The 12,976-nt window shown below is 34.4% G+C and overlaps 2 protein-coding genes across 2 annotated transcripts; both read right to left on the bottom strand.

Moving 5' to 3' along the window:
- Positions 1 to 330: 330 nt before the first annotated feature.
- On the bottom strand, positions 331 to 5,402 carry PPL_01971 (uncharacterized protein; the record flags this gene model as incomplete). The annotated part of the gene is made up of 4 exons (XM_020572970.1): positions 331 to 441; positions 522 to 707; positions 783 to 3,718; positions 4,259 to 5,402. The coding sequence occupies 4 exons, from the start codon at positions 5,400 to 5,402 to the stop codon at positions 331 to 333; spliced, it is 4,377 nt and encodes a 1,458-aa protein (XP_020437087.1).
- A 3,412-nt stretch (positions 5,403 to 8,814) lies between these two features.
- On the bottom strand, positions 8,815 to 12,061 carry PPL_01970 (uncharacterized protein; the record flags this gene model as incomplete). The annotated part of the gene is made up of 5 exons (XM_020572969.1): positions 8,815 to 10,686; positions 10,758 to 10,879; positions 10,969 to 11,262; positions 11,678 to 11,807; positions 11,909 to 12,061. 5 exons carry the CDS (start codon positions 12,059 to 12,061, stop codon positions 8,815 to 8,817), a joined length of 2,571 nt encoding a protein of 856 aa, XP_020437086.1.
- Positions 12,062 to 12,976: the final 915 nt, after the last annotated feature.

Genomic DNA, 12,976 nt, shown 5'->3' with positions numbered 1-12,976 from the left:
TGGAACCAAGGACTGATTTTCACTTTGTTCAGTTCAAAGAAATAAAATAAATTCCAAAGAGTGAACAATTGTTCCCAAAGAATTAAGGGTTTGCCATGACTTCAATATTAATGAAACAACAAGCCAAAAGATTAAATTGATTGTGTGCGATCGCAAAATAAATATTTGAAAACAAATGATGCTTATAATTAAATCTGAGTCATATTACAAATATAAATATATATAATTTATTTACTCTCAATGTACATTGTTTTAGCATGATGATTAGCCTAAAACATTGATAATCACGATGATCTACTATCTCGAAAATTGATAAAAAGTTATATAGCTTTAGGTTCTCTTTAATTTCTCTCTAACTTTATCCCATTTCTTTTTGTTGTCCTGATAAGTACGTTCTAGATTCTGAAGTGTTTCCAATATCTCTGGACAAGCAGGACGTTTCTAATTTGATTGAGATATAAATATTAATTAATTAGTATATAAATAAATTAAAGAATAAAAGTTTGTTCAATAATAATTACCTCTGGATCGAAATCCCAACATGCATTGATTAAATTTACAATGCCTTCTGGACAGTTTGCTGGAATGGTAGGTCTTAAATTATGTTTGGACGTTTGAATTAGAATTTGGAAATCATATTGAATATGTTTAAATTCAGAGTAAGGTCTCTCATATTTTGCTTTCATACATCTAACAACCAATTCCCACTGTTCAATTGATTTTGTTAATAATTTAATTAGTTAATGGGATATTAAAAATAATGTAATTATATTAATACATACCAAAATAATTGCAATTGAAAAGATATCTCCTTTTTCAGTGAACTCTCCCATATATACTTCCGGTGCACAATAAGCGTAGGTACCACGTGTTTTTCTTAATGAAGACTGTGATTTGCCAGTGGCGAATCTACTCAGACCAAAGTCGGCTACTTTGATGGTCCAGTTATCGGATACCAGTAAGTTCAGTGACTTCAAGTCACGGTGGACAATGACAGGCTTCCAGTTGTGCAGACACTTGACACCTTTGACCATCTCAATGGCAAACTTCAATACCCAGTCCCACGTGAAATCCATGGTGGTGTGCATCAGATTGTAGAGGGTCTGATTGGAACAGTACTCCATGATCATACAGATCTTTGGTTGGACGACCATACCGTAGAAATAGACAACGTGTGGCGAACGCAGAGAACTCATAATCTCGAGCTCCTTCAAAAAGTCCAAGAGTTTTTGATGCTCTGGTGTGCTCTTCAAGATCTTGACGGCAACCTCTTGATTTCTCCAGGTGGCCATGTACACCTTTGCCGATGTACCTTCACCGAGTTTATTGGAGAATACAATCTCATCACCATCGATCGTCCAATTATTGAAATTGGTAAGGAATTTACGATCCAAGTCCTGTAGATAGTTGGCTGTTTGCGGATTGGAAACGGGTGACTCTGGTTGCTCAACTGGTTCATTGTTGCTATTCTCATGATGGTTGTTGAGGTTTTCTTGATCACCACCGGTATTGTTGTTATTGTTATTCAGCGATTCCATATCGATATCAAAAGAATGGTTGTTGTTATTATTATTATTATTATTATTGTTATTGCTGTTGTTCTGTAGTAGTGAATCTCCTGTTGGGCTGTTTTCGATTGATGTTGAATTCGATAGATTTCCGGAAATGATCTTTTGGAGATAGACAATAGAGTCTGTTTTGTTCTTGGAATCACTGTCGGCAGTTGCTGCTCCACTGCCAAAGATATCGTTGGAAATTCCGTTAGCAGGTGGTGTCGTGTTGCCGATCATGCCAAGATTTGCGTGCATCGCTGGATAGTGTCCACAGTTAAGACAGGCACCACCATTATCACCCTCGGGTTTATAAGCTACACAATCACAAGGTGCTTTGCAGCTACCACGTTTGTAACCAAATGCCAAACCATATGGAACATCTTCATTATTGTGGTTGTGGTTGTTGTTATTGTTATTGTTATTATTGTTGTTGATGTTATTGTTGTTGTTATTGTTTGTGGCGGTGAATTGTTGTTTGAGGACTATGCTTTCATCGACACCGGTTGACATCGACAGAGGAGAAGATGCTGACGATAGTGAAGATGCTCTTGTTTCCTTGAGGAAATGTGGTTTAATCATTGAAATTCTTGGTGAGAGAGGAGGTGATGTCACTCCAGTAAGGTGACTATGGTGATGATTTGTCGGTTGATCTTTACTGCTGCTGCCACTACTACTACTGCTACTACTGTTGTGATGACCAGAGAGATTTGGAAGTGCATTTGGACGACTGGCACTGCTGTGGTCACCAAATGGTGAAACACTAGAGTGTGGCGAGTGTGGAGTTTGCGGTGATAGTGGGAGACGTGGTGATGCCGGTGAGTTGTTTGGAAAGGGTATTGGATGTGATGATGATGATATGTCAAAAGGTGGTGATGATGAAGGTGATGGTGTAGAGGATGGCGAATGCATTGGCGATGTACCGATACCACTCCAGCTATTACTTGAAATGGGTACGGCGAGTGCTGCCGATGTCATCGTTGGTGTTTGGACAGGTCCGGAATTGGAGATGGTTGGTTGGTACATATGACAGAATCGCTTGAACGAATCCAAAGAAACGTCTTCTTTGATCATACGATATACTTTATCAAAGAGAGACCGGTCTAACTGTCGTTGCAAAGGTTGCTCCAAACAGATAAAACCCAAAGGTGATGTTGGTGAGGGTGGAACAAAGGTTGTTGTTGTTGTTGTTCCATCGGGTGTTGTATTACCATTAGTAGTATTACTATTGGTTTGACTATTATGATTATTATTATTATGATGTTGTTGTTGATATTGCTTTATACATGTTTGAATCTGATTTACTTCACCAGAATCGACTGCTAATTCCTCATCAGCAGCTGGCTGTAAGAATCGAGAAATGATTTTATTGGATTCATCTATTATGACAGATGAATCGTTTGATGTACCCAGTTGGAACAGTTCCACTTCCTCTAGGAACAAGAGATTCGAGAGTGAGTGCTCACGCTCACAGAACGCTTTAAACAGTTCGAATCCAATCTTGTCTTTCATGAGTGCTGTCAGTGACTCCTTGCTAGACGCCGGCAGGATATAGTTGGATTCGAAGCTGTACTTGTGGACACCACCGCTGGCACCACCAATTCCACCGGGACTACTACTATTGAGAGGAGTAGAAGTGGCGCTGTTCAAACTGGTGATACTCGGTACGTTGGTGGAGCTGTTTGATTTCGAGAGAAACTTTGCAATCAGCAGCTTTTTGTTCTTTCCATTGTTGTACGAGTTGCTGTTGTTGCCGCTGCTGCTGCCGCCACTGTAGTCTCTGTGTGTCACACTTCCAGTGTTGTAAGAGGATCCGAATGAACTGTCCTTTGAAGATCTGCTGTTCTCTCTATCAGAGAGTGATGAATCGCGACTGGATCTGTCGGTAAGTGGTGGCGCCAGTATGCTAGGTGTAATTTGTGGTGAGAACAGTCGTGATGACAGTGAGTCTTGATAGCTCGATGTGGTTGCCGATCTGACGCGTAGACGTCGTGCTGGAGACTCGCCAGATACCCAAATAGTGCCAGGGAATTGTGGTGCAAACAACGGTGATGAGGGTGTGGAAGTTGGAGATGTCGTGGGTGAGATCGATCGTGGTGTAAAGTCACCGCCGCCAGCCGACTCGGATGTAGTGGCATCGTCATTGAAAGACTGGTGACTTTGATTGCCTTCGCTATCGTCGTCCGACGAGTCATCGTCGCTATCATCAAACTGTTGCGATGGATCGAGGAACTTTGGCACCTTGATGGCGGGCTGGTTCTCGATGGGCACCGTCGTAGTACCGAAAAACTTGGAGAGCTTCTCGCTGCTTCGCAGTTGCGTCGTCAGCTGCTGTGGATTGGAGATGGTGGCGTGACCCGACGACTGCTTGATCGACGCGCTTCGATTGTGGCGACTCGATGCCGGCGAAGTGTAGGGATTCTCGAAATTGAGGTTGGGCAGTCCGAGGTCGGATTTCATGATGGTCGGATCCGACTTTCTCAGACGATTGGAGCCGATCGACGGTGTGCTCAAGAAGAAGGTGGGTTCGCGTGCAACCATGTCGTCGTATTTCTTGTGGTTGATGAGTCCACCGCCGCCAATACCGCCGGCAAGAGACGGCGATTTAGACGCGCCATTCGGAGAGATCTGTGGCGAGATCTTTCCGTAGTTGACACTGCCACTTCGGTCAGAGGTAGGTGTTTCCGGTTTGAATATGTTGGACCTACTGCTGGTTCGCTTGAGCTCGCGTAGTGTCTTCTCATTGAGTGTTTTCGACTTGTTGGCGTTACTGATGGCTCCTTTTGAGCTGCCACGACTACTTCCGCCACCGGACGATGATGATGATGATGATGCTGGTGGTGACAATTCGCTTGACGACAGTGGATATGGCTCTACGACAGCGTGATTCGTAAAGCTTGTGTTTACATAGAGATTTGGTTTTTTAGAGGACTTTAATGAGGTTGTCGTTGTCGTAGTTGATGTTGATGATGCCGCAAGATTATTTGAAGAGGTGGAAGTCGATGATAAAGATGATATAGATGACATTGACGATAAAGATGAAGTTGATGATGATAAATTATTATTTGACGACGACGACGACGATGATTTTGGTGATTTAGGTGACAGTGATTTAGGTGAGGTTCTCGATGATTTAGGTGAGTTATTACTACTACTTTGTTTAGGAGAAGCAGTACTACTATTATGATGGTGATGATTGTTGCTTATTGTTTTAGGTGATATACTACTACTACTATGATTACTTCTATTACTATTATTATTACTATTATGACCACTTATATTTCCATTGACATTACTGTTGTTTTTCAGTGTTTCCAATTGAGATAGATCCAAAGACAAAGACGATAAAATAGTAGTCGATGTTAAACCATTGATAGCTGGTGATGTTGTTGAAGATGATGCAGTTATTGTTGATGTTGTCGATGTAGGATTGCTTTTACTGTTGCCAGTACTATTGTTATTGTTATTGTTATTTGGACTGCTATTGCTATTGTTACTATTGCTATTGCTTAACATGATATGATCGGTCTTATTTAGAGTACTCAATGGTAGTGTTGGAACTATCAACTTTTTGTTACTACTATTTATATTGTTGTTGTTGTTGTTGTTGTTGCTATTGTTACTATTGTTACTATTGTTAAGTGTCGTCGACGTCGATACAATAGAAGTAGTATTTGTTGGTGGTGTCGGTGCTGATGTTGAAAAAGTCTCTATTGAATCTAGCAACGACAATATATCTGTTTTTGTTATTTTATCTTTACTACCACTACTACTACTATTTTCATCTTTTGTTGATTTAGATATCATAATGGATTTATAATAATCTTCATCTTCTTCCTCTATTACATTCATTTTTCAACTGTATATAATATAAGCTATCTATGTAATATATATTATTGTAGGTAGGTAGGTAGGTAAGATCTATAACTATAACTAACTTCACCAGTAGCAAAAACCTAATAGTTAACTTCTATAAGCTAAATATAATAGCTAAAGATGAAAACTGACAACCTGAACTCTAATAATCTTATCTTTATCTTTTTTTAGCAAAATCTTAATTTTGCAAACAATTTAACCTAATCTAATTCTATTTTTTTTAATTTAAAAATTAAATCATTAATATTTCTTTGCTAGCACGATAATTGATTGATATTAAAAAAAAAACAACAAAGTGCACTGGCTAATGCCAATATAAAAATATATAAATAATTTTGATATTCAAATAAAACATATATCAACATTACAATTCTTACTTATCAATTATTGTTCCGTGTATTTTTATCAAAATTAACTTTGTAATGATTATCAATGTGAGTGTTTGTGTTACTGTCAAGTTAATTAAATGTTATTGTTTTTTAAAAATATTATGAATGTTAGTTAATTAATTTGTTACTTTTGGTTGGTTATATTATAATATTATTGTAATTGCTGTTGTTGTTATTGCTAGTGCTAGTGCTACTGCTGATGATGTATATTTGCTATTGTTATGCTATTATTGTTGTCATTCATTTAACAACAACAAAAACATTATATAATATAATATAATATATTTAAAATAATAAAAATAAACAAAACCAACAAACAAACACAAAAAACAATTTAAAAAAAAAATAAAAAAAAATAAAAAAAATAAAGAAAAAAGGGGAAAAGAGAAGAGATGTGTGACTCCAACAACACTTTGATTTGAAAAAATGAATTTTTTTTATTTTTGATTTCCTTTGCTTTTGCTTTTGCTTTTTTTTTTTGCTATTATTCTTATTTATTTTTTGTTTTAAAAGGGTGTGTATGATTGTAGAGGTTTTTTGATTGTTTATTTATTTAATTATTAATATTTGAATGAATGAGATATGTGTGTGTAAGTGTGTGATTATTTTATTTATTCTATGTTGATATGAATCATATCAACTAAGTAACCAACAGACACAACCACATAACACAAAAACACAATACACACTGCCACTCCAACACAAAAAAAATTGAAAAAAAAAAAAATAAAATTAAAAAAAAGATATTAAAATCTCTAAAACTATAAGATAAAAAATATCTTTTTATTTCTTTTTTTTTGCGTTTGGTTGTTGTGTTTTTTTATTTTTAAGATACTAATTTTGTGTGAACTTATTATTTATTGTTTGATAGTATCAATCAATTCATTGATTTACTTTACTTTAAAAGAATTCTTAAATTAAATCTTGATTAACTTTGAGATTTTGATATTTTGATATTTATTTTATTAAAAAATATTTTTTTTAGAGATTAAATTAAGTAAATAGTAGATAGAATTATTTGATAAACTAGTTTTGAGAAGAGTTGTTGTTGAACAGATTATTTTATCTATCGATAGAAAGTCTTTTTATTTTATTTATTTTTTGAAGTTTTGTGGGAATTGTGGATGGCAAATAGAGAATAGAGATCATTCAGTAAGATCTAATTTAGTTTATTTTTTTTTTTAATTTTTTCAAGTGTTTGAAAGGTGAGGTGTTGTGAACTTACTGCCACAGATTGCAATTGTTATTACCTGTGGTTTGGCCAGATTTTGGAAGTGTAGAGTATAGTATTGTTGTTTGATTTTTGTTTGTTGGTTGTGGATTGATTGATTACACTGACTATGATTGATCAATCATAAAATCAAAAAAAAAAAAAAAAAAAAAAAAAAAAAGGTTGATTATCAGATTGTTTAGATTGCATAAATTGGTTGGTTGTTTGTTTGTTTGGTTGGTTAGTTGGATGTTATGTTTTTTTTATGGTTGATTGAATTTCGTGGATGTTTGACCTTTTGATTTTGATTAGATTTATTTCAAACAAACAAACAGACAAACAAACAAGCAACAAAATCAAGATAACATTTTAATATTAATATTGCTAACAATCATTGTTGTTTATAATTTTGTTAATCATAGAGGTGAGAGAAGTAACAATGACAAATGAATATCACATGAGTTCATGATTGTCATTCTACAACAATATTACTGTACATCAAAGTTATTACACAGATCGAAAACTTAATATGATAGTTGGTCAATGACTCGCTTACAAATATTTGTTCATTGGTAACCAAACAACATTTGTAAGAGATATATTATAATAATATTTTGATTGAATGGTGTTTGATTGACAGCAACTTACTTTTTTATTTTATTTTTATTTTGTTGTTTGATTAATTTCTGATGATTGATGATTTACTATAGTAATTGGATAATATAAAGTTACTTTGTAATTTATAATCTATATTTCCATTCTATTTCTATTTTATAACAAATTTGATAAATATGAATTGAAATGAATGTTCAATTTATTTTAATCATCAAAAATGGTGAGTTAGTGATCACAGTGACTGATATTGGTATAAAAGTATATAGGAAATATATAATAAATATAAATTAAAATCAAACACTAAATTCACCCATATGACCATTTATCACAAAGTGGAAGTGACAGTTCAACTACAGTGCCTATATCGTAACAAGAGTAATTATTTAATAGCTATTACTGTTCCTATTGTTATTGTTTGTTTTTGTTGCATTGGATTGTTTACACACACTCACTCACTCTCGCACAAATACACACTTGAGGGTAAATTGATAATGATGTGTTGGCGGGTGTTTGAAAAAAAAAAACAAACAACCAAAAAAGTATTTTTGAAGGTGGTGAAAAATTGAGTTAGTGTGAACACTGTATGTATCAATGATCAACGATTTAACTTAAGGATAGGGTAACAAAATTCCTTTTTTAATTGGAAAGAAAGATAGAATGAAAATAACACAAACATGTTCATACACAAGACTAATATATTTAATTTTAAAATTAAATTATCAATTGTAAATTAAATTATTACATTGTGATAATAAAAATTGGTTTAATGATTTAAAAAGGTAGTATGCAAAAAAAATAAATTTATTTATAAACAAACTAAAGTAATTATTCCTAAAAAGGTATGATGATTAAATTATTGATATTTTTAGATGGTTATAAATAAATATAAATCAATTTCCAATTGAAGTATAGAACCTATTAAAGAATCTACTTTTTTAGTAATTTTACAGAAGTTCTAATAAAAAATTAATTTCATTGAAATTGTTTTAATGTTCAATCAAACTGAATGATTTAAAAGTTTCTTGGTTTTTTTATTTATTTAATTTTACATATACCAACTTTTATATTAAAGTTGTTTATTTTCAATTCTTGGATTGTTGATTGTTTTTTTTTGTTTAAAAAAAAAGTAAACTTGTTACTTCTTTTTTTTCATATTCTTATCATATTTATCTATCTATTCTGTATCTGATTCTGATAGATTCAATTCTTCAGCCTCCATGTTGACATTGACGAAACGAGTTTGCAGTGAATTGTAAAGATTGTCGGCAACTACAGCAATTTCCTTGGTTGGTGCAGGTGCAGGAATAGTTTTCAGATGTTCTTTGGCAGCGGCCAATTCCTCTTGTGACGGTGAATTTCTCTTTCCACGACCACCAATTATGAGTGTTGCAGTGGATGGTAACAATCCATTGACTTTTGGTTGTGAAGATGAGTCTGGTGAGGTTGTAGCGCTGCTTCCTGCGCCACCAATGAGAACTGGCGAACTTGCCAATTCCTTTGGTGTACCATTGCTCTTGATGAAAGAACCACTACCGGTTGCTGGCAGCGATGGAATCGATGCTCCATCCTTGACGGATCCGGCTTGGACTTGTTGGCGCAACTCTTCGTATTTGGCACGGTAGTCTTCGGCTTGTGAACGCAGCTCATTCTCACGCTTCTTGAATGCGGATTCGGCGTTTTGGTAGGCAGCTTCTTGGTGTTTCTGTGCGGTTTGCAACTCGTGGATCTTCTTGTTGAATTTGGCGGTGGCGTCGATGTTACGCTTGCGCTCGGCGTCGAGGTCGTTCTTGGTTTTGGTTTCTTCTTGTGACGATTGTTTGAAACGGGCGGATTCCTTATCTTTGATATCTTTGTACATTTTGGCTTCTCCCGACATACTGGTGAGACGACGCTCCATATCTGCCATAGTCTCTCTGGACCACTCCAAATCCTTGTTGAGATCGGCAATCTCGTCCAACTTGATTTGGACTTGCTGACGAAGAACGTCACGCTCACGCTCCAAGTCACCGAATTGACGCTCGACATGTTTGGCAGTCTTGGACATCTCTTCGGCTTTCTTTTCGGCGCGTTCTGCCAGCTGGACTGCTTCCTGACGTTCGAGTGTTGCTTTCTGAACTTGGAGTGCCATCATTTCACGTTCACGCTGTGACGTTACCAAGTCGTCTTGCAATTGGGTGACGAGCATAGCTTGACTGGCGTGCAAGTGCTTGGCAGCTTCCTCACTGGAGACCTTCTCAGTGGTGAAACGCTCGAGTGAAGCACGTGCATCCTCTTTGATCGCTAATTTCTCACGCTCCAATGTAGCGATCATTTGGGTGAGGTGATTCTCAGTGTCGACCGACTGGACACGTTGACGCTCCAATCTCTGTTGGTAGTCGGCAATCGAAGCATTCAGCTCCTCGACGTAGTTCTCCAACTTTGACTTGTCAGCTTGACACAGGTGTAAAGTGGAAGTTAGATCGTCGTTGGAAATCTTGGCGGTGCTGAGTTGTGCGCCAGTGTCGTCGAGTCGCGCCTTCATCGAACGGAGCTGTCCGGCCATAGTCTCAATTTCGGCGTTGGCAGCGGTGATTCGCGCTTCGTAGTCTTCGTTTTGGGCAAGAGTGGCTTCACGCTCCTCTTGCATGACACGTTGCAAACGTGCGATCTCCTCGCGTAGACGCTCGATTTCAGCGGCTTGCTCCTGTGCCAACTCATTTCCACCCTCGACGTCTTTGGTGAGACGACGAATCTCCGATTGGAACTCTGAGCATTTCTCCTCGAGATCGTTTATAATGGCACGTGCTGTGAAAGGATCCAATTGTCCTGGAGAAACCTGTGCCCAACCGTGCATTGGAATCACAGTGTGACGATGTACGTATGGTGCAATCAAATCGGTGAAAACAATCTTCAAATCCCACTTTTTAAATTTGTAACCAAGACCGTAGTGCTTGAAACACGCGCCACTGAACAATACAAACTCTACCAATGGATTCTCATCGATTGTCATAACCGAAAATCTTTCTGATCCTTCTACCTTATATTTCTTACAAATATTTCCAATTGCCTAGAAAATAATAATAATATAATTAGAAAAAGAAAAAGAAATGAATATATTTCGATTCATTCTAGACTTACACTTTTAATGGTTTGATTGGAATCAACTTTAACAACATGTTTCTTTAATCCATTGAATTCTTCCAATGGTGGTAATTCAAATACAACAATAAATTCAGTTCCTAATGATTCAAGTGGTTCATCTGTTTTTTTTGCGAAAGAAAGAAAGAAATAAACATATTAATAATTTGCCAATTGATTACTAATTATATAATTATAATTATAAACTTACTCTTTAAAGGTGATTTTGATAAGATATCTTGTTTATATATTAATCTTAACTCCCATGATTCAAAAAGACTACCAAGACCATAGGTGCTCAGTGGTTCATTGTCACTCATAATAAATCCTTGTAGTGAACCAATCCAGAATCTCTTTGGATCTGGAATCTGTTGTTTCTTACATATCAAAGCAATGGTTTGAGATACTGTGAATTTCTTATTGATCTTGTATGATTTCTTCTTTGTGTCGCCAAATTCTGCTATCGTTGGCATATGGAATGTTATAATGTTTGGTGGTGATTCAGCTAAAAATAATAATTTAAAATTTTCATATTAGAATTACATTAAAATTACCAAATCGGAACAAAATGATGAAACTTTATTTATAAAAAAAAAAACTAAAATAAACAAACAAACAATTTAACAAAAAACTAGTTTAAAATTTAATATCTAAATTGTTATCACCACAGTTGGAGATTATATGCCAAACACAACGGAATATAAAAAAACAAATTGAAATGAAAAAAGATTCTTTTTTTTTTTTTTTTTTCATAGTGTGGTTGTATAGCCCCTAAAAAAAAAATATCTAGGTCCTAATCATCGATGAAAAAAATAAAAATCCAATCCATTTCCAATTCCGTTGATTGAAAAAAATCAACAAAAATTTGCAACAATAGATTTTTTGTTTAATGAAAACAGAGAATAGAAATTTATACGTACTCTTTCCAAGTTGATCTTTAAATTGATATAAAATTGAGAATAACTGTGGTTCACCTTCCCATATATCACGCTCTGATAACTTGTGCTCTGCCAGCAATCTAAAGAGTGATGGTATCTTTTGTTTATTTGCCTGTAATTACAATTAATTTTCGAAATGGTGAATTTTGAATTAGAATAAAGTTCTATAGACTTGTTCCTTTTTTTTTTTTCTTTTGTCTAATGATTACATACATTAATTTGATCTAATTGCTCTGCTGATGCACTTGCAGAGACCGATCCAATACGAATTCCACTTGATGGCTGTGGATTGGTTGGAGGTGATCGGTTTGTATTTGGAGAGGCCACTGGTGGCTGCTCTTCTTTCTTTTTATTTTTGAAAAACATTTTCCTATATATCTATATTCTAATTCTAATTCTAATTCTAATTTAATTCTATTTATCGATCTAAACAATAATAACAATTTAGTTATTTATTAGTTAGTTACTTTCTACTACTCTGGAAAAAACGAATAAAAATGTATGATGTGTGAAAAATAAAAATAAATTTTTAAAAATGTTGTGTTTTTTTTTTTTTTTGTTTTAGAGTCTGACAGGCTTTTACTTGTTGGTGAGTTTTTTGATTTATTTTAAATTTTTATACTGTGACAACAATGAAATGAAACAGTTTTTTTGTTTTTTTAATTGAAAAAAATCACAAAAAAAGCGTAGAACTGTTGGTTTGCAAAACACACTTTTTTTTTTTGATAGATAAAACAAGGATGGACGATATTTATAAATAAATTTTAATGATGTTATTTTTTATAATTTAGAAACTGTTTTAAAATGTGTACCTGATCTGATTGTGATTGTGATTTATTTGATTGATTGTTTATTTATTTGTTTTGTTTTGATTTTTTTTTTTTTTTTAAATATTACAGTTTGTTTGATCATAAATAACAACAACTATTAAACTTTAACAACTTAATAAACCTATAATAATTATTGTTGACAATATTGATTGTGTTTTTGAATAATACTTGATAATTATAGATTGATTGATATCAAATATTTTAATAATAATAATGATAATAATAACAATCAACTATTTGCGCATATTTTAAATCATACAAGATCTGCCGTGTGCACAAAATTTGATAAACTAGTAGTTTCAAATTGATTGCCGAAACGATCGCTTTTGTTGGTAGTGATTACCTACAAAACATATAATATCTATCTAATTTGTTTTAATCTGTATCTTTCAAATTTGTAACAAATTTAAATGTTTTTGGATGATTGATTTAATAATTTAGTTCACCAAAA

The sequence above is a fragment of the Heterostelium album genome (genome assembly GCF_000004825.1).
Source record: "Heterostelium album PN500 unplaced genomic scaffold PPL_scaffold2, whole genome shotgun sequence".
Taxonomy (NCBI): domain Eukaryota; phylum Evosea; class Eumycetozoa; order Acytosteliales; family Acytosteliaceae; genus Heterostelium; species Heterostelium album.
Note: the sequence above shows the minus strand (reverse complement) of the source record. Positions and strands in the feature narration are given on the sequence as shown.